The 21,452-nt window shown below is 37.4% G+C and overlaps 1 protein-coding gene and 1 pseudogene across 3 annotated transcripts in view; one reads left to right on the top strand and one right to left on the bottom strand.

Moving 5' to 3' along the window:
• The window catches only part of LOC150105075 (endoplasmic reticulum lectin 1-like), a 218,277-nt gene extending 197,627 nt beyond the window's left edge, over positions 1-20,650 (bottom strand). The window contains exons 1-2 of one of the 3 annotated variants that reach the window (XM_090396132.1): positions 20,487-20,650; positions 9,252-9,532 (exon numbers count right to left, since the gene is read on the bottom strand). In XM_090396132.1, coding sequence (XP_090252258.1) covers positions 9,252-9,425 — 174 coding nt within the window. In that variant the 5' untranslated portion in view covers positions 9,426-9,532; positions 20,487-20,650. Of the gene's footprint in view, positions 1-9,251; positions 9,533-20,266; positions 20,414-20,486 lie in introns of those variants that run through there. The other 2 variants (XM_090396134.1, XM_090396133.1) reach the window with 2 other exon arrangements.
• On the top strand, positions 5,201-5,364 carry LOC150105076 (U2 spliceosomal RNA; annotated as a pseudogene).
• Positions 20,651-21,452: the final 802 nt, after the last annotated feature.

The following is a 21,452-nucleotide window of genomic DNA, read 5'->3' as shown; positions in this document are numbered from 1 at the left end:
GGTTGGCACTTCCAGACCACAGGTTGTTGGTATTAGTGAAACATGGCTGACAGAAGATGATAAAGCTAGTGGGATTGAATGCGACGGGTATAGCGTGTTCAGGAGTGACAGGGAGAATAAAAAGGGGAGAAGTGTTATTGATGATAGCTGATGAGTTGCAGCCAAGGAGTATAGAAGTTGAACTGCAGGATAGAGAAAAGAGCACATTTGAGGCTATTTGGTGTGAAATAGAGTCTAGCAGAACAAAATATACAATTGGGTGCTGCTATAGACCAGGTGATGGAATAGATGGTGGGGATAGTATGCATAGGTAAATAGAAGAAATGAGTGGAAGGACGGTAATTATTATGGGTGATTTCAATTATGGTAACATTGACTGGAAGGAGGAGAGGGCACATGGGAGGAAGGAATTGGATTTTATGCGGTTATTAAGGGACAACTATCTGTGACAGCATGTAGTGGAAAATACTAGGGGGCAGAGAGTGCTTGACCTGGTAATTGCATCTGAGAATGTGGCTGTAACGAACATGACCATGTTGCCACCAATTGGTGAGAGTGATCATAAGGTCATGACTTGGGAGGTGGCTAAAGTAGTGGAATTTACAATTAAGACAGGGTACATGTGGAATTACCGGGCTGGTAAGTATCACAAACTTAGGAGTGTGCTTGGCTCAGTGCCATGGCATGTAAAACTGCAAGGGCTGGATTGATAGTGCATGGAAGGTGGTTAAGAAGTGTTTGCAGGAGGCAATGATTGACTGTATACCAAGAGTCCGAATAATAAATCAAGTAGGGGTTAAATGGATGAATAACACTATTAAGCTTGAGCTGCAAAAAAAGAAACAGTTGTGGAGGGAATTTAAGGAGAAAGGTGACCAGCAGGTGCAGGAACAGTATAAAGCTCAGACCAGGAAGGTAACAAGTGTGGTAAGAAAAGCAAAAAGCGGATTATGAAAGAAAATTGGGCATGCAGGCTAAAGAGAATCCCAAACAGTTTTTTCAATATGTTGCAAGTAAAAGGAAAAATGTTCATAGCGGAATGATGTTAAAAAATGATGAGGGTAGGGAGGTAACCGAATCAGTCGATATAGTGGAATTACTGAGCGAGTACTTTGCAAGAGTATATCATCCAGGTGGTGACATTGCAGGAATGGAAGAACCAACAGCTTATACTAGAATTGTGATGAATTAAGTAGAGGTAAATAGTCTATTACAGAACCTCAATATCAATACATCTGTGGGATTGGATGGTATACCAGCTCGTGTCGTACGTGAAGTGGATAAAGAATTGTCAGTGCCCTTGACCATTTTGTTTAATTTGAGCCTCGGGTTCGGGTCAGTCACAAGGGGGTGGAAAGAGGGAAAAATAGTTCCACTGCATAAAGGTGGTTCCAAGGCTGCTGTTGAAAATTACCGGCCAATCAGCATAACAGAAATCGTTATCAAGGTCTTGGAGAAAATTGTCAAGAGGAAAATACAAGATTGGATAGATGAAAATGGGATACTGTATCGGGGACAGCATGGTTTTGTGAAGGGTACATCGTGCCTCAGTAACTTGCTCACGTATTATAACACAGTGACGACTGAACTGGATAAGGGTAATGGGTTTACAGCGATTCTACTGGACCTTGCTAAGGCCTTTGACAGGATACCACATGGAATTCTAATCAGTAAAATGCAGCATATGGAGATGGATATAGGGTTAGTGAGATGGATAGGAGGGTGGTTGACGGAGAGATATCAGAGAGTGGTTGATTCAGGAGTAGAGTCCACAAGACGGCCTGTGACTAGTGGTGTGCCACAAGGATCTGTTCTTGGACCACTGCTGTTTAATTTGTTCATTAATGATATAGGAAAGGATCTGAGAGGAGCGGTTCATTTGTTTGCAGATGGTGCAAAGTTGGGTAGGGCAATAGTGAATGCAGATGATGTCAAAATTTTGCAGGATGATTTGGATAGATTGGAGGTCTGGGCTAAGGAGAATGGATGTCAATTTAATGTGGCAAAATGTAAGGTTATACATTTTGGGGTGAAAAGATTAGCAGCAGTTTACTACATAGGTGGAACTGTACTCCAGGAAATCGATGAGGCACGAGATTTAGGAGTGTTGGTGGATAAGGAGTTGAAGTTTAGGGGGCACATTGCAAAAGTGGCCAAATCAGCTCATCAAATCACTTGGTTGCTGAAGAATACGTTGACAAGCAGGTTATTGTTCCTCTGTATCGAGCCTTGATAAGACTCCATCTCGACTACTGTGTCCAGATTTGGTCACCTAGGCTTCTTCTTGATGGGGAGGAGGTGGAGAGGATTCAGAGGCGAGTGACCAAGATGATAGCAGGTCTGTGGAATGAACCTTATGAGAACAGGTTGAGGATTTGTGGTTTGCAGAAATTGGTTGATAGGCGGAGGAGGGGAGATATGATTAAGACATTCAAATTACTGAAGGGTTTCTATAAAATTAATTCAGAATATATTTTTGAGAACAGGGCTGGTTGTGGGAGGACTAGGGGGACATCCATGAAAGCTGGGCAAAAGTGTGGTTAGTAAGGGTGTTAGAGCTGGGTTCTTTACTTTTAGAGTGGTGAATGAGTGGAATGGGTTGCCAGAGTCTGTGGTGGATGCTGTGACAGTGAATGAGTTTAAGGTGAGGTATGATAGATACTGTATGAATGTCGAATAGTTGTGATGAACATGATTTGGGGCCTCCCTCGATGCGTCTAAAGACTCCCTGGAGTTGCCCATAATAATAATAATATGATAATGGAGAGCTGAAGAGAACAATAATCACAAATAGCATGATAGCTAGAGTGCAGAAGAAGAGAGGACTTCTTCTGCACTCTTAGTGGATGTGTGGGATATATTTGAAGGTGGGAGAGAGAGCTGCTACAGTCTGCATTTGAGTAAGAGCAAAAGTGAGAAGCTGGGTAGACTGTCAATGAAAGGAGGCGAGCGTGTGTAGCCAGTCAGGGAAATGGAAACAAGACGGTGGGACTTCAAATGTAAGATACCAAAATTGTGAGATAAGGGACAAAGGAAGACAAGATAAGAATGCATGGATAGGCTCAATGGGATCAACAGAGTCAAATTACTAATGATGGGATAAGGAATTGCGAAAAGGAAAGGGGGAACTTGAGAAGAACTGCAAAATACAAATTATTAGACCAAAAAAGGAACGAAAATATTTTAAAAGAACTAAAAGCAAAAATCAATAGAAGAAACACTAAACAATTATAAAAAAAATGGATAGAACATGTAAACCAAATGGCCAACACCTGATATCCTAAACAGACTAATATTAAAACAAATACTAAAATATAAGCCAATTGGAAAGAGAAGGCAAGGTAGACCTCAAAAAAAGATACTGGATGGATAATGAGACTGGAACAGACAAATATGGTCTATACCTGTAATTGGCATTATGATGATGATGCTTATATGCAATGCAAGGAGTATTAGTAATAAGGGTGTAGAGTTTGTAGCCTTGATACAGTTAATCAGCACATGAATAATTGATGTCAGAGAAACATGGTTGACAGAGGATAACATGCTTACAAGAACAGAATGTGAACATTACCCAAACCAACACAGCTTCATCAACATCAGTGGTGCAAAGAACGTGTACAGTGAGACATGGAAGCTTAAGGAGTGATGAATCACACTCCACCCTCTACCCAGCAGATGGACAAGTGCAAATGTGTTGGATGCCCAATGAGCATCTCTTACCAAAGTGCATAATCCCATCTATGAAATTCAGAGGTAGCAGTGTAATGGTATGATCCTGATTTTCCTGGTTTGGCCTCAGACCTCTGTTTGTGGTGCCACAAACAGGGATGCCAAAAAAAACGGACAATGCAATGTTTCCTAGTTTATGGTGTTTCGATGGAACTGACCATTGTCTCTTTCAGCAAGACAATACATGGGGTCATAAGGCTTCCACTGCTATAACTGCGTGGTTTATGGAGACGAACATCACCACACTTGACTGGCCTCCACAAAGCCTGATCTCAATCCTACTGAACATTTGTGGTATGAACTGGAGCATTGGGAGAGGTCAAGGGATGTCTGCCCCCCACAACAAGTCCAAAACCTCATCACATGTCTACAGGAAAAACGGTCCAAAATTCCCATTGATTGCAATCGCACACTTGATGAAAGTATGCCCGTAGGATTGCTGCAGTCATCGAAGAGAAAGAAGGTCCTAAATCTTAAGGTGAAAACCATCACTGTTTGTTCCTCACATTATGGTATCCATTGACTTTTTTACAAGCAGTGTATAGTGTCTGTGGGAGGAAAGTTGTTTATCTTTATGGAAAGTAAAGATGTCTCCAATTTACACTAATTGTTATATATTATCAAGTACACAGACTAACTGTGCAGAAACTATATTTAGTGATACAATAAATCTACTTGTTTTTCTTGCATTCATAGTATGTTGTCTGTTGAGGGAAGGGATGTTTATCGCTATGAAAGGACATTTTTATTTGTCATCATCATGACACTAATTATGGGTATAGACCATATTGGTCTGTTCTGGTCTCATTATCCATCCAACATCATTTCTTGATGTCAACTTTGCCTTCTCTTTAAAAATGGCTTATATTTTAGTATTTGTTTAGGATATCGGGTGTTGGCCATTTGGTTTACATATTCTATCCATTTTCATTTATAATTGTTTAGTTTTTCTTCTACTGATTTTGTTTTTAGTAAAATGTCTTAATTCCTTTTTTGGTCTAATAATGTGTATTTTGAAGGTCTGTTCTTCTCATAAATCTCATTTCACTTGTTTTTATTCTTTATCTCGTTTGTTTATTGACCAAATTTCACTGCATTTTCATTTGTCTTCCCAAATAATAGGTATTGAGAGCAGAACTGCTTATTCCTATGAATGAAAATTAATCCTATTTTTTATTTTTATTTTTTTATGGCAAGCACACCATTGGGACTGAATAAAATATTTCCTAAATTTTGTTTTAGTTGCTTATTTTGAGATTGAGTTTTTTTTTTTTTTTTTGTATAATGTAATTAAATATAAAATTCATGTTTCTTATGCTTTTGATTTTACTTAATTACATGTAGTGAGTAAACACCATTTTGTGAAGCATCTGTTTCAGTTTAGTATATACATGCTTTCGTTTCTTCCCAATGGAGAGAGCTGACCTCTCTCTCCCAATGATATTTAACTGATAAGAAGATATATACTACTTTTTTTTTGCTTTTTGGCTAAAAAAGAGTATAATATCTATTCTTATCAGCTTAATATCTGACATGGGTCACATATTAAACTGATTTATGAAAGTGTTCAGAGGCTTGCTCCACCATGCACTGCCTATATTATATAACCTCATTCCCCTCAGGGTATCACTTTTCAGCCTTTGTGTGTGCGCGTGCACGTGTTTTGCATTATTATTATTATCATCATCATCCTAAAACTCCAATGGCATCACAGATCTAGGAGGTCCCTTTTGTCATACCATGCCTTACAGACACATCCAAATTCTCTGCAGACACCACCTCTCTCTCTCTCTCTCAGGTAATACATTCCAATCATTCAAACTCTCCATGCAAAAAACCTGCTTCTTGCTCACCCTCCTGCTTTACAGTTTCCAGGGATGACCTCTCATTCTCCCCCAATCTCTCACCATTTTATAAAAAAACCTCTTCAACGTTAATCCTATAACAACCCATTACTAACTTGAACACTTCTATCTTATCACCTCTCTTCCTCCTATCCATTAAACTCTGCAAATTGCATCGTCTCAACCTTTCATCATATTCAACATTCCAGAAATCAAAAACGATTTTGGTCAAATCACTTCTGGCCCCTCTCCAACATCTCTTCATCATTTTGAAAACCAGGTGACCAAATCTGTGCACAATGGCCTAATCAGAGCCTTATACAATAGAACCAGAATCTCCTTACTTCTACAGATCAGTGTCCTCCGCATCATTGCCAGAATTCTTTGTGTTATACTCACAATTTTGGCAATTTGTCCTCTGCATTTTAGATCCTTATCAACAATCACTCCAAGATTTCTTATTTTTTTCTCCACCTCCAACAATATCTATATAATACACCAAGAGTAAATTCTACACCACATTTTTGTTTTCCAAATTTTAAAATCTTGCATTTCACAACATTGACCTGCATCCCCACTCCTGTGCCACTCACTCAGTCTACTCAAGTTTTCTTGTAAAGCCACATCTGCTCTACTCCTCATAATTCGTCCCAACTTTGTATCATCTACAAACAATTGTACATCCCCATTCAAATCTACCCCAATATCATTAAACATTCAGGTTAAACAGAAATGGCCATAAAATAAACCCCTGAGGCATACCACTAGTGACTTTCTTCTTGTGGGATATTGCTCACCCATATAAAACTTGTTGATAACTATCTGAGTCCATGTTAGGTCAAGATGTAAAATGTATTTTTTATTGTGGGTGTCAGAAAATTTTGAAAATCACTGCTTTAATTTAAACAACACGAACTTATCTAGAAGCCTATACATCTGTCTTTTATTATACATTGATTAGGTTTCCTTTGCCTGGATACTGATGGGTTTTCATCCAAGACCAAATTGTTAAAGTTTGAAAATTTACAGCTACAAGTGGAAGACAAAATCTCATTCAGCACTGGTAAAATTCAGCAAGGGAACAGCCCTGGAACCTTTTATGCACTGGGCCCAGACCAGGAACATTTTTCTGTTTTGTGACTTTTTTCCCCTTTACAGTAATTACATTATTATTCGACAATTGTTTACTGTTTTCAATGTGTATATAAAGTCAATATCAACAGTCACCTGATTACGGATGCATAATGAAAGGGATGGGAAGGTTTTGAGCTTCCTGTAATGTGTTATCTTGCAGCAATTAACAAGCAAACATTATTGCAGCATAATGTAGCAAAATTTTGACAGACTTGCAGCAATATTTTGTCTTTTCTGGTTAGCAACACTGTCAGTAACCAATAATAGAACAGCAGATTAGAAGTTGTGTATCCGAGCTCGTGACTGACTGTGAGAAGCACAAAGAAAATAGTGTAATATTTTATAATAGGCTTACATAAACACATAATTTCACGATTATGTGTTTATGTAAGCCTATATTTCAACTATGGATAAGTACATTGGTGCCTTCTTTAAATGGAAAAATAGCTCGAATGACAGTGATAATACTAAATGAGTTTGTAATGACAGTTTGTGTGTAGTTTCTGAAGAGAAAGAAGTATGTAACGAATCCACAGAAACACAGGATTCCCATCAGTTGCAATGCGTTAATATTAATATGTTGAACGAAAGAAAAGATTTGCCGACTTGCTGGTCACTCGACCAGTGGATAGCATTCAAAGGTAAATACAATTGGTTATTTTGTAAGGACGAAGGCTTGGGGTGTATAACGTGCAGTGGTACAGATCCTAGGTGCAAGTTCTTCACATCAGGGTATTCACTTAGCATCAGAGTGAATAAATGGATTAATATGTATTAAAGGGAAAGGGTTCAAACAATGGCAACAAAAGCAACTCAGAAAGAAAATTTACGAACATAGAGATACACATACATAGAAATTTCACAAAAGTGCAGAAGCAATTATTAGAAGTGAGAATGCATTGTGAGACATTGTAGAAGAACAGAACTCTTTAGCTCACAAAATCACATGCCATGTGTTTCGCACTGCGTATTATATTGCAAAGCATAATTGTCCTTTTGTAGATCGCCCAAAATTAATTGATCTTCAGATTCTTAATGGGCTAGATGTGGGGCATGCTTTTATGATCATAAAAGTACGTAGATTTATGATCCTTACTTTTAGTGCCCCAGACCTTATTCGTTTAGAATTTAACCATTGTCATTCAGTACTACAAGACAACCATGTCAGAAAGTTAAATTAATCATAAGTGAACTCTCAATGGGTACATAATAAGATATTCAAGTATAGAGCTGGAAGGCTTACATTTTTCATAATGTAAGATATCACAATAGACGATATGATTAATATATCCATATTTTATAGGTAAAATGTAGAAAGAATCTTTTCTTTATACATTTCTTAGTTTTGAAAATATACTAGAGAGCTTATGAGAAGATTATGTTGTCATAAATTCTCTGGTAAATTTTTGAAATGTTTAAGTTTCTTCCTCTCACCTTCTACTCTTTTTATAATCCCAATCATTCTAGAAATACACCCACCCACAGAAACTCGGAAAGAAGTTTTGAATAAAGACCAGAGAGCTTATGAGAATACAATCCTTGGCACGGCATTGGAGTTGCCTTAGCTTGAACAACTTAAGAAAAACTTTCTAAGTTATGATTTTTATATATAGAGCCTCTGTAGCTCAGTCAGTATACCCGAAGCCCTATGGTTGGAAAGACCTGGGTTCGATTCCCATCAGTGACATGAGTAACCTTGATCTGGTCTCTTTCGATTAAAGGTGAGTTAACCGGTCTCGTACAGAGGTGAGGGTTTTTCTCCTGGTAACTCACGTTTTCCGTCCCTCAAAACAGGCAAATCGGTCCCATGAACACCTATGGCTAGTCATAAAATATACTACGGCAAGGAAGGCAACAGGAAACCACCTTGCTCATAATCATCTCCCTAGCATAGCCGCATATAGCTACCCCCACCAGCCGTGTGTATATATATATATATATATATATATATATATATATATATATCCTGTTCACTCAGCCATACGGCTGGTGGGGGTAGCTATATGCTACTATGCTAGGGAGATGATTATGAGCAAGGTGGTTTCCTGTTGCCTTCCTTGCCGTAGTATATTTTATGACTAGCCATAGGTGTTCATGGGACCGATTTGCCTGTTTTGAGGGACGGAAAACGCGAGTTACCAGGAGAAAAACCCTCACCTCTGTACGAGACCGGTTAACTCACCTTTAATATATATATATATATATATATATATATATATATATATATATATATATATATATATATATATATGGACTGATCTGTTTATTTTACAACACCAAAATGAAAGCTTATGCTTAGTATTATGGACTTCTTTGGTATCAAATGAGGTTTCTTGCCATTTTATGATTTTGCCTTCGGAGAAATATTTGGTATTCAGCACTTCATGGTTCGACACATCCCTACATAAAACAATAACATCACTGCATCTCTGGTGACAAGGCTGGAAATAAATGCTTTTGATATCAAATATTCCAGATATTTATTTTGCAACTTACTAAAAGGAATAATAGAGCATCTCATAATTTGTAAGTTATACTTACCATATAATGCTTTACACCTGACTGTTCCAAAGAGTCAAAACCACTGGGAATAGTTTTTAGTGGACCTGGCCAATGTAGTCGGAATACTATACTGTCATCAAAATCTTTAATGTAACTACCATCCATGAGTACTTTTTGTAGCAACCAAAATAGCAAAAATTTCAGGAACCACATTGCTTAAAAATCCTGATTGAAAACAACACCTATTTACACTTAGTTTTGTAGGCTGAAAATTATCACTCAACTGTCCTTTATTCTTTCAGATATCATGATGGCCTTACCTGCATGGATAAATTTTGCTGAATTAGCTGAAATACTGAAAATTTCATGATATTAAGAAAATTCATCTCCAATTTAAAATGATACACAATCCATCTTACAAAATCAACTGAAGCAAAACATTAATTAATAAATAAAAATTGAACTGAAATTGTTATAAAATTGTCTAAATTATCTATATTACAAATTGATCCCACATCCATTCAAAAGATTCATCACTAGAAGTCCATATACCTAATTGCTACAATAACCATCACCATTATTATTACACTCTCTATGGAGTTGACACTCATCATGGGAGGTTCATTCAACTGAAACAAATCTATCATACTGAATCTTAAAATCCTTAACACTCCCTACATTAACATGTTCCTGTTATGCATTCCATTCACTGACAATTCTCCATGTAAAAAAATCTTATACAACTACTAGGGATAGCCTCTGGTTCTTTCCCTCTCACCTTCTACGCTTTTTATAATCCAATCTGGATGAATCTGATAAAATTCCCTCATTAAAATGTCTCTATCATATCACCTCTTTTCCTCCTATCACAAACTCTCTCTCTCTATCACACATCACACTGAAAACCAAGAGACCAAATGTGAGCACAATAGCTCAAGTGTGGTCTGATCAGTGCTTTAACATCTAGGGATAAGGAGGCACAACCACCTCCTTATCCCTAGATGTTAAAGTACTTCATTTCATACTGGCATTATGATGTGAGATTGCATCTTAAATTCAATCCACTCACTTATCCACTGCACAAAAAAACCTTCAACTTTCTTGCTCCTTAAATCTTTATCTCACCACAGATGTTTTCCCCTGCTCTCATCCTATCCCTCTCTCCAGCAATTTAGTTTGTAAAGTGTTCTAAAATTTGGTAAGTAACAATGAGATGCAAAGTATACACTTAGTGAGAAATTTTGAAGGAGGTTGAGGAGACAAGGACCTGAAGTTCGGGTGTCACATTGCACAAGATGTGAGGTTGTGGCAATGATGCAAAGAATCCTAACATGCAGAAATAAAGAGGTTATGTTCCATTGTATAAGGACTTGATCAGTTCTCATATGGATTAGTGTGCACAGATTTGATCACCTAATGTTCATGGTGATGAACAGGGCTTGACAAATCAAGCAAAATCCTACATGACAAAAAAGTACTAGTCCTAGAGTCACCTATCTACCCACCCACCAACCATTTTAATAATATTTCCCAAAACTTCAATACATTCTATAAAGCGATCAGTGGTGCTTTTATCGCTGTTTAGAGAACAATCCCTTGTATAAGAACCATTTCAAGAACAAGTTAATAAATAATAAGAATAGAAAGAACAGTAAAAATAATGTTTGCTTGTTTTTACTAGACTGGGCAAAAAAAATTACTTAGAAATTGTTTAAAAGTTTTTTTTTTTCAATTAAATAAAAAATATTGTATTCTGTCCTATGTGCAGCAACTTTCCAGCTGACAAAACCTACTTGTGATGGGTGAGTACGATTGTTGAGCCCTGGTGATGGGAACATATTAGACAGGGTCCAGAAAAGACTGACTACGGTAGTAACTGCTCCTACATTCCAAAGAGCAATTGCTAAGGTAATTACTGCTCTTTGGAATGTAGGATATGAAGACAAATTGAGCAAATACAATTTGCAAAGTTTTGTGAATAGGAGAAGTCGGATCAAGACATTTAAGTTGGTAAAGATTGTTACCAGGTTAATATGGAGGAAATTTTTCACAGAATGGGGGGGGGGATAGAAAAGGATTCAGTAAATTCTGGAAACTGCATAATTAGGGAGGGAGAGAGTGTATGCTGGGGCAGGGCTGAGAGGTGGCTTGGGTAGTACTAGTTATAAATTCAAAAATGAATTGCAGTTTATTTACAAAATGCCAGGGATCAGAAATAAGTTAGATGAAACTATTACAATGAATTTATCATAATGTTCTACTAAGACATGAAGAATGATCTATTACAAAAGGCAGTTGACGAAGAAAAAACAGTTCTTGTAGATCTAACAGCAGAGCCAAAATGAATACCAGTGGTAACAGAAAGGTTTGTGGAAAATGACTAAGCTAATAATAATGGTAAATACCTGCTATAGCTTTCTGTTCAGGACATGGACTAGTCATTACTAATACAATGTGTTCCAACAAAAATGTGAAAATTTTTACGTTACATGGAGAGAAGATACAAAAACTAACTCATTGATTATTATGCATCAGTTCTCCGTGTGAATTGGTACATAAGGTAATATCGTCATGTATGTTCCTCACACTGCTTGGAAAAAAGTCAGTTGATCATAGTGTGAGGAATAATAAGATGTAGGATCTCCTTTTGCTGCAATGACTGCAGCAATCCTAAAGCGTATACTTTCCACAGGCATATGATAGTGATCAATGGGAATTTTGGTCCATTCTTCCAGTAGGCATGTAATGAGGTCCTGGACTGTTGCGGGGCAGATGTCCCTTGACCTAATCTGATATTCCAATTCATCCATAAATGTTCAATGGGGTTGAGATCAGGGGTCTGTGGAGGCCAGTCAAGTGTGTTGACTTTCACGTCCGCAAGCCATGTAGTTATAGCAGCAGCAGCTGTATGATACGGTAAATTGTTTTGCTGAAAGAGACAATGGTCAGTTCTCTCGAAATGCCACAAAGTAGGAAGCATTGCATTGTCCAGAATATTCAGCTACCTCTAAGAGTTCAATGTTAGTGGCACTACAAACAGTGTAAGGCCAAACCAGGAAAACAGGATCATACCATCACACTGCTACCTCTGAATTTCAGAATTAGGATTATGCACTTTGGTAAGGTAATTCACCAGACATTCACCAGGCATCCACTGTAGTGGATGCCTGGTGAATGTCTACAGTCAAGTTCAATGAGTGTGGTTGGTTATCCACTGCAGATAGCACTTGCAGTTGACTCCTTGCACTTCCATCTCAATATGGTATCACTGATTGTTGACCTGGAATGGCCCAACATGTTGAACAGATAGGCCTGCAACATGGCATCCTATCACAATACCTCTTTCAAACTCAGTTGTCTTCTTGCAGCCATTTCTCCTGGACACAGTTGCACTGACTTGGGAGCATCATATTCCTCTAATTTATGCCAGCTACAAACATGCAATTTGTTACATGGCACAATGCATCTTGACCACAAGAGTGTCCACTAACTTCTTTCCAAGCAGTTTTTTTTATTTATTTATTCATATGGAGTTTCCTCCCTTTTCTCCCCCATCCCTATTGGGTCAAGTTGAGTCTCCTCATGGGGGTTAAGTATTTATGGCTGTAGGAGGATGTGTTCACGGGGCCGGTTTGCCTGCTTTCGGGATGAAACCCCCAGATAAACTGGGGGAAAACCCTGCTTTCCACGCCCAAGACTGGCTAACTTGGCTATGGCTGAGAAAGATCCTTAAGCTCCTCACATCAGCGACGGGAATCTAACCCAGGACACTCCTTCCCCAAGCACATGGTTGCAAAGCGCTTAGCCACCAGGCTAACCACGCGGACTTTCCAAGCAGTGTGCAGTAGATATAAAACAGAATATGATGATTTCATTTTGAACATGAAAAAAATAATAAAAATAAATGAATATCACGTTTGTACATAAAGAATATGTACAAAAGTTTTAAAAATAAATCAAAATCAAACAATTTCAGTGGTGTGAATGGAAACTCAAAAATATCATTCAAGAAAAAATAAAAGTTTGAAAATAAGAACCAAACCTTGGGCAAATGGAAGATCACCCTGAATAAGCCAAGGAGACACAAAGAAAGAAAAATCCAAATTTCATGGTATACCGAAGATGCTGACAAGGCAATCCTGGAAAGGAAGAAATCACATCAAAAGTTACTGGCAAGTTAGTTAAATGCCCTCAGGAAATACAGAGAAAAACAACAAGGTTATGTGTAAAATATTATCAGAAGGGTATCTAGCAAGAATACATAAGATAAATATCACAGGTGACAATGCTCTGGAGGTTACCAAAAAATCTTAGAGATGGAGGAAAGAGTACTGTAAAAGGAATCCAAGATGATAAAGATGGCATGAAAACTGAAGATAGTTATTTTTAGATGTCTGGAGAAATTACACAGGAACACTTAAATAAGAGGCAGTGACAGAACAGTGGCAGAAAATATTCAACAACGATCAGTAGCACACATCAATACTTCAGGTAATAAAAAAAAAATATAATATGGAAAGCTACAGCTAGACTACATGCTATCATCATAGCTCCTATTTGAAGTCCAAGTACTCATATGAAAGGGGGGGGAGAGAGAGATGGCTCCCTTTTAGTCACTGACACCTAAACATCTCTTTGAATACATTAAAGATGCACCCAAACATTACCGCATCTAACAGCAGCCCGTGATGATACCAAGTTCTTACCTGGCATGCCACTTAAGACGTGTTCTATCATATGTGCTCTCTTTCTCTCTCCCCTTGTTCTTTTCTCTTATGCTTTGAAGACATGATATGCCCTGACATGAAGACATGATATTCAATATGTCCTCATGTGCAAATTTTATAGATTAGCTATTATGTTGGTTATCCACTGCTGGATCTACCCACCTCACTCACGTGACATATTTGAAAACTTAGTCAAATGGTCTTATCAAAGTGGGAAAATAAATATATATAAGTTAGTGTTCTCTTCAATACTACAATCAGGGCTGGTTTTAGACTGTTAGATGCCTGCGTGCTAGAGATAATTGGCCGCCCTTGAGGGTAAGGCTACACTAGTGTTTTTTTTGTTGTTTTTTTCGAAAATGTACAGCAATGAATAGAACATATGTAAGAATGATGATAGTCATGTTGACGGAAAAAATTTGTACAGTACATCACCATTCTTGTGCATATGTTCTATTCACTGCTGTACATGTTCGAAAAAAAAAAACTTTTTTACAATTTTGCATATGTTCTACACTCATTTCATGTGGTGATAAATTAGTGGCCAAATGTCGCCAATCTGAAAACCCCCTGACTATCTGTTAATTTGTTTTTCTTTAAAGCAAACAGCAAAATACACTATTAGATTTTTCAGAATAGATTAACCAAGTTCTAATAATTGATTATTAACGATAGATGGCAAGGTACAAGGATCCCCTAAATCACATTCTGTCATGAATTCACCACAATTAACAGAAGGCCTACTTTGTAAATTATCCCCACAGCTTGATTTTGGCGTTGACTCTTCCTCCTGGCACAGTTCTGAACAAAATTCAAACTTTTCATTTGATTTTTCACATTCCACTTTGATTTCGCCCTTACTGTCTGGAAAAGGTTCTGAAGCAATTGATGTTGTTGAGTATCTTCGTCTAACTTTACATATTTCAGTATGGATCCTCGTAATTTTTCCTTTTCCTCATCACTTTCATTCTTTCTTTTGCAATAAAAAGCACCAGACAGACGTTTAGTTTTCCTATCCGACATATCTAAACATATAATAAAAAACATTAATAATAATGGTAATAATAATAATAATAAACACAAATTATTTTTTCTCTTTTTGAATGAATAAATAAATGTTGTAATGACCCAAACAGACTTGAGCCTTTCTGTACAGATTCCGAAAAAACTTTGATCTGTCCATCCATCTGTCTGTCTGTCAGGTCTATCTGAAAGATGGTAGTATATTTTATAACAGGTACAAGAAAAAAAAAAAGAAAGAAAAATTGTAATTCCATTTTTTTCCCAATTATGTATTTTTAGTAGCAAAAAACTAGGCCAAAACTATAGTTCACTTGAATGAACATTCCTTGTTAAGTGAGGTTTTTAAAGAGATAGAGAATGAAACTCAAAGAAGATATTTCGAAGTTAACATCGCTATAAGTTTTAACAATGTTACATTCCTATTTCATCGAGAATATTTTAAAACTAACTATAGGCTATATCGAATTTATTCCATCGGCTGCCCTAGAGATTTGGCCGCCTGCGTGCACACATACCCTGCACACCTATTAGAACCGACCCTGACTACAATTATCTAACATGTCTTAACCACCTTAGCAATGTGGCCATAAACTAATTCTATCCATTATAACCACCCAAATCTCCAACTTCACTGAATGCTTGTAGCAAATTCCCATTAAATACTCTGAGTGCAATGACTTCAGTCTAAAATGCGTAACCTTGCAAGTCAAAACTTTAAACTTGCATTCATTAACATATGTCCTATAGAACTAATCGGTTCAAGAGAGCTGCAGAGATGTTGCTTACTGTTTGTCCCAAATCAGGATCAGCAAATAACTATATATATCACTCTCTAGATAACCACCAATATCATTAATATACAGTTTAAACAACTTTATTGTACAGTGGCCCAAGTATAGGTTACTCTTTAGACTCAGATATTAGAAAGTGATGTATGGAAGTGCTATCAGTCTGCTTCAATGTAGAATCCTGTCAAGTACCTTAGTAAAAACCAGAAGTATCATGGTATATCAATTTCTCTTAGCCAGCTTTGCTGTTACTATTACATAATGCGTAATGTTACTAGTACATAATGTTACTATTACATTACTATTACATAATATTACATAGCGAGAACGGTCAGTGAGTTTAAAGAGTGGTATGACAGACTTTGTGTTTCTCAGGGGGGGACCTCCCCTCAGTGAGTCTTGACAGACTTTATGTCTTAGGAAGGACCTCCCTCGATGAGTCTTTTGACTCCTTGGAAGCCTGAATAATAATAATAATAATAATGTGAGAAGATTGCTAAAGAAAGGTCATCAACTCTTCACAAAATCATTTGGTGCCCTCTACAGCAAAAGAGTAGTCTACCCACCTCTGGATTCAATTCCTAATCAGCCTTTAATGATGATTTGAATAACCTTGATGATGACACCAAGATGAGTCCAATTTCATTTCATTAGACAATGGTCAAATGAAATTAACTTACTCTCCTTCCACTCATCAGGAATCATGTATATGTTCAGACCTAAGTTGAACAACCAGATCAAGGATATTGCTAACTAACTCTTGCACATTTCTTCAGCACCTATGTCAATATCCAATCTAATCCCACTCCAGCATTCGTATCAACCTCTTGCAACAGATTTAACATCGCTACTCATCTACCTGCATCTTTCATCCAGTTTCCCTTTAGCATGGGTCTGCCTTGGAAGTATAGCTTACTAAATTGAACACTTAACAATTTGGCTATCTTTATGCATCAAACATTTTATTACATTCCAAATTCACCAAGGCCATTCATGGTGATTGTTTCTTTTACTTGCTATATTGTGATAAAAGGTTCTTTTGGATTTTTCTTGGCTCATTTAACTAACTCAATCTAATTTCACCATTCTCACTGTAACCATCATGCTCATGGCCTGATTTACATAACCCAGCATGGTCAGGTTAGGATTCCTGGCTCTAACCCAGGAGACCCAGGTTCGATTTCCAGTGCTAGAATAATGTTAGCAGGTGGTGCAATGTCTAGGGAATGAGATGAGAAGTGTGAAAGACAAGATTAGGCAAATGGAAGAGAAGAATGCAAGACGAATCAGTGTAGGAATAAGAGAGATTTATGGGAATAATAGAAGAGCAGAGAATAGGAATAGTAGAAGAGAGGGAATGAAAGAGAGAGTTATGTGAATGATAGAAGAAGGGAAAATAGAAACATTAGAAGAGAGGGAATGAGAGAGTTATGTGAATGATAGAGGGGGGGGGGGGGAATAAGAACAGTAGAAGAGAGATATTGAGATAGAGTTATGTGAATGATAGAAGAGAATAGGAACAGTGGAAGAGGGGAAATGAGAGAGATAGAGAGTTATGGGAATGATAAAAGAGGAGACAATTGAAACAGCAGGAGAGAGAGAGAGGGAATGAGAAGAATGCGAGGGAGCACTGGAACGAGGGATAGCGTAATGTCAGGAAGGCAGGTAAGTAGGGGAAAAGAGAAAAAGTGTTAGAGGAGAGAGAGGGATGCATGTGAGCAACGAGGAACAGGGTGGTAAGAGGTGTAATGTATGGGGGACTCAATGATCCGTGGTGTGCAAGATAGGGTGCGTGAGGAGTGTTTGCCTGGAGGAACGATAGAAAGTATGGCTATGGCAATTAAGAGAGGTAAAAGGGTGGAGATGATTGTGATGGAAGGAACAAATGACTTGAGAGATAATGTAAATTTGGCAGTGAGAGATATGAGCTTCTTGCTTGAGGTTGTAGGAAAAAAGACGCAGAGAGGAAAGATAGTGTATATGTTGCCCAGGTATGATAGTGACAAGCTAAGCAGAAGAGCAGTAATATTGAATAACGTAACAGTTAGAATGTGTCAGAAGAGAGGATTGGAATATGAGGATGCTTGGAGGTCGTTTGAGGACAGAAAGGAATTGTATGCGAGAGACCACTTACATTTGAATGAGAAAGGCGTAGGCATCTGGAGAGATTGCTGTTCAAATGAGTCAGTGTGTCAATGGAGGGAAACTAGAATGCCCAAGATAGATGGTAGAAGGAGTGGACTCTTGTGGGAATGCATACTTGGGAGAAGGGGGATGACATGAAGTAACTCTGAGCCCAGTGGAGTAATGAGGGGATAATATTACGTATAGAAACAGTGGCATTTTTATGCTTTACACTTAATGCTAGGAGTATCCAGAATAAAGGAGAGGAATTGGTGCATTGATAGCATCAGCTTGGCCAAAGATTATTGGGATCAGTGAGACGTGGTTGGCAGAAGAGGATATAATAGCAGGAATAGAAGTAGCAGGGTACAGCATTTTTCGGCAGGATAAGAAGGAAAAGCATAGTGGTGGAGTACTGCTTATGATAAGCGATGACTTATGTCCTCTAAGAGTGGAGGATTTGGAAGGCAGTGACACTAATGATTTTGAAAGCATATGATTTTATCTGCTTCTGTCAGCTTCATCACCACCAGGTATTCCTTCATAGCCATTTTTCCTTTTATCTGCCACATAATGAAACATGGGGATTTCCTTTGGCTTGCTCAGGTAGTTTCTGCTCATAATCTGATTTTGTCCATCTTACCATGATGGTCATTTTTCTCCTTATTACCCTCCACAACATTTTTTTTTAAGCTCATGCTTAATGATACTACTCTATCTATATATCCTCCTTAACTTAGGTATACAATTTAATACTGCTTACTCTGGATGCCCCTTATCCATCTTCAATGCAGTACTAACAACCTTCCTTTTGCATGTTTTATGCTATAGCACAGCTTCAAGCCTATCATAATCATTTACCTTGTAGTTCCATATATTCCTTTCTTGACAGAATATTTCTCGTGTTTCTGCATGGTAACTTTCTTCAATTGAAAGCAATGTGGCCACCCTGGTTATGGATAGCTCTTCTGATCCTATGACCAGGTCCAATACTCTCACACCCCTAGACTCATGTAATTATCTCTCAGCAAGTGTATAAATGAAAAAAGGCCTAATGAAAGTATAATAAGTCAACTAAAAATCAAGAGGTGACTATGTGACATTGTTATTATTATTCGTGACACCTCCAAGGAGTCCGAAGACTCATCGCGGGAGGACACCTATTGTACAACTCTCCGTCTCTTCATTGTAAATGAAAACATTTTCAAATATTTCGATCACATTTCAAGACATCAAAATGATGACCTGGAAAAACTTATCAACCTGAAAGGACAAAGAAAAAGGGGACGCCCAAGACGTCAGACCAGATTAAAAAGATCACTGGGTTTACTTTGAAGTTGGCGAATGCTGCAACAACAGACAGAAAGAAATGGAGACATTGTGGCTATAGTCACGTCTTCAGACATGAGGAGACTGACCAAGAAGAAGTGTATAAATTCCATTTCCTTCTTGCCATGTGATCTTTCTTCCAGTCTACATCTCTGTAGTTGAAGTTCCCAATAATAATCATTCAACCTGCACTCATTGTACTAATTTGCCAATGCATCTCTTCCAGATCATACCTGGAATCCTAGTGTACAATAGCAGCAATATCTGTATATTTCATCTTATGGGCCTAGATCTTGCACCAGGCTGCTTCAAATGAACACCCTCCTACCTTCTCCTATTTAATACTGCTTCTATTTGGCTGCAAGTACTGATTTACCTGGGGATACATTTCGACCAGAGAAGATTATTTATTATCATAGATAAGGAAAAAAATAATAATAATTCTAGACAAACATTTTGCCATTTGGTACTCTCCCACATACTGCAGCCATGTCCACAATTATGTATTAATATATTGCAACATCTCCATGAAGATTTAATACTGTAATATGGAATTTCAAATACCATGACAGTTGGTACAAATAATTAAGTGACTTATAATTAGTGCCCGCTCACAGTGAGTCCTTAGACTCTTTGGAGGTATGACATAATAATTACATGAAAATAAAAATTACAATGAATGCAAACATCAGCATTCCAAAATACTCAGGCACACATAAATGGCATGTTATTGAAATTACTCTAAAAAGTGTGATATTCGAGTGGGAGAAAAGGAAAACTTCAAAACAAATATTACAAAATATAAAGTGGCCTACAGAAATAATTTCTGTAGGATTTAGAATGTCAATTTATCATTAGCATTTGACCAATTAACCCATAATCTATGCTGACTTTACAAAAATAACGATAATTTTATGGGAAGGGGGGGTGAGAGAGAACCGAAGTTTTCTCACCAAATACGGTTCAAAACTGTAAAATGGTGAACTTAAAATAACATATACTATCATGAATTGATCAAAATAATAATAAAATACTTGATGCTCTAAAAGACTTATGAACATACTATTACAATAATATCGATTATGATCAGGATAACCATTCACTATATTACTATATTAAAACCATAAGTTACTTTTTTTGTGGAATTGTGCTATAAAATGTAATTCTACAAACTACTATAAACGATTTCGCAATTTCCACATATACCCAATCTAGCTAACTAGGCAAAACTCCCTCAATTTTAAAATACATAAGCAAGAAAATTAATAAGTCAAAGTACAAACCTAAATTAATACTTATACAAAACACACATCACAACACAATTTTGCTGGAAACAGAGCACATATCAACTTCAAATATTTTCAAGCAGACTACATTCATGACGTAACAGGACATGCCAACATCAAATTTTCAAATGTTTTTAAGAGCACTTGATTTTTATAAGCTAAAATGATCATAAGTTTTGCTTTATTAACAGTTAGTGTATTTATTTGAATATAATTTACGAATATTTTAACATAATTCAGTCATGTTAATTTCATTACAACTGAAGTTGACGTGTCACAAACTTTGTTGCTATAGTATCTCAAATAACATCGTTTACCGTAATCATAAATACTAAAATATATTCCTAGCATGTAATGCTGATTTTTTTAGCTGATATATTATGTTGCTCCCACCCACGAAAGGTCATAAGGCTATCGTTTCTTCTATTTTTATCAAATTTATATATTTTATTGTATTTCAATTTATTCTTTACATAGTGCAGAAGCCCTACTCCAGAGACCAAATATGGAACATTTACAAGTCACTTCAGGCCTCCAATAAGCGAGGCCATGGTCTCACACGAATGATGGAATTCTTCTCCCAAAGATGAAATACAATTCATCTCCTAAAGACGATCCCAAACATCCATGCTGACGGCGGGATTCGAACACGCAGCCAACTGGCTGTGTGTGTGTGTGTGTGTGTGTGTGTGTGTGTGTGTGTGTGTGTGTGTGTGTGTGTGTGTGTGTGTGTGTGTGTGTGTGTGTGTGTGTGTGTGTGTGTGTGTGTGTGTGTGTGTGTGTGTGTGTGTGTGTGTGTGTGTGTGTGTATTATTAGACCTTCAGGAGTCAAGAGACGACTCGTAGTGGGAGATTCCACTCTTACACGCACAGCTCATCATACCTTGACTTAAATGCATTCACTGTCTCTGCACCACCCACCACTTTCTATGCAAAAAATCTGCTTCTCATACCCTCCTTATA

Source organism: Typopeltis vanoorti, chromosome 7 (assembly GCF_054136105.1).
Source record: "Typopeltis vanoorti isolate ZY-2024b chromosome 7, IOZ_Tvanoo_1.0, whole genome shotgun sequence".
In the NCBI taxonomy this organism is placed as follows: domain Eukaryota; kingdom Metazoa; phylum Arthropoda; class Arachnida; order Uropygi; family Thelyphonidae; genus Typopeltis; species Typopeltis vanoorti.
This window is presented reverse-complemented; position numbering and strand designations above follow the sequence as displayed.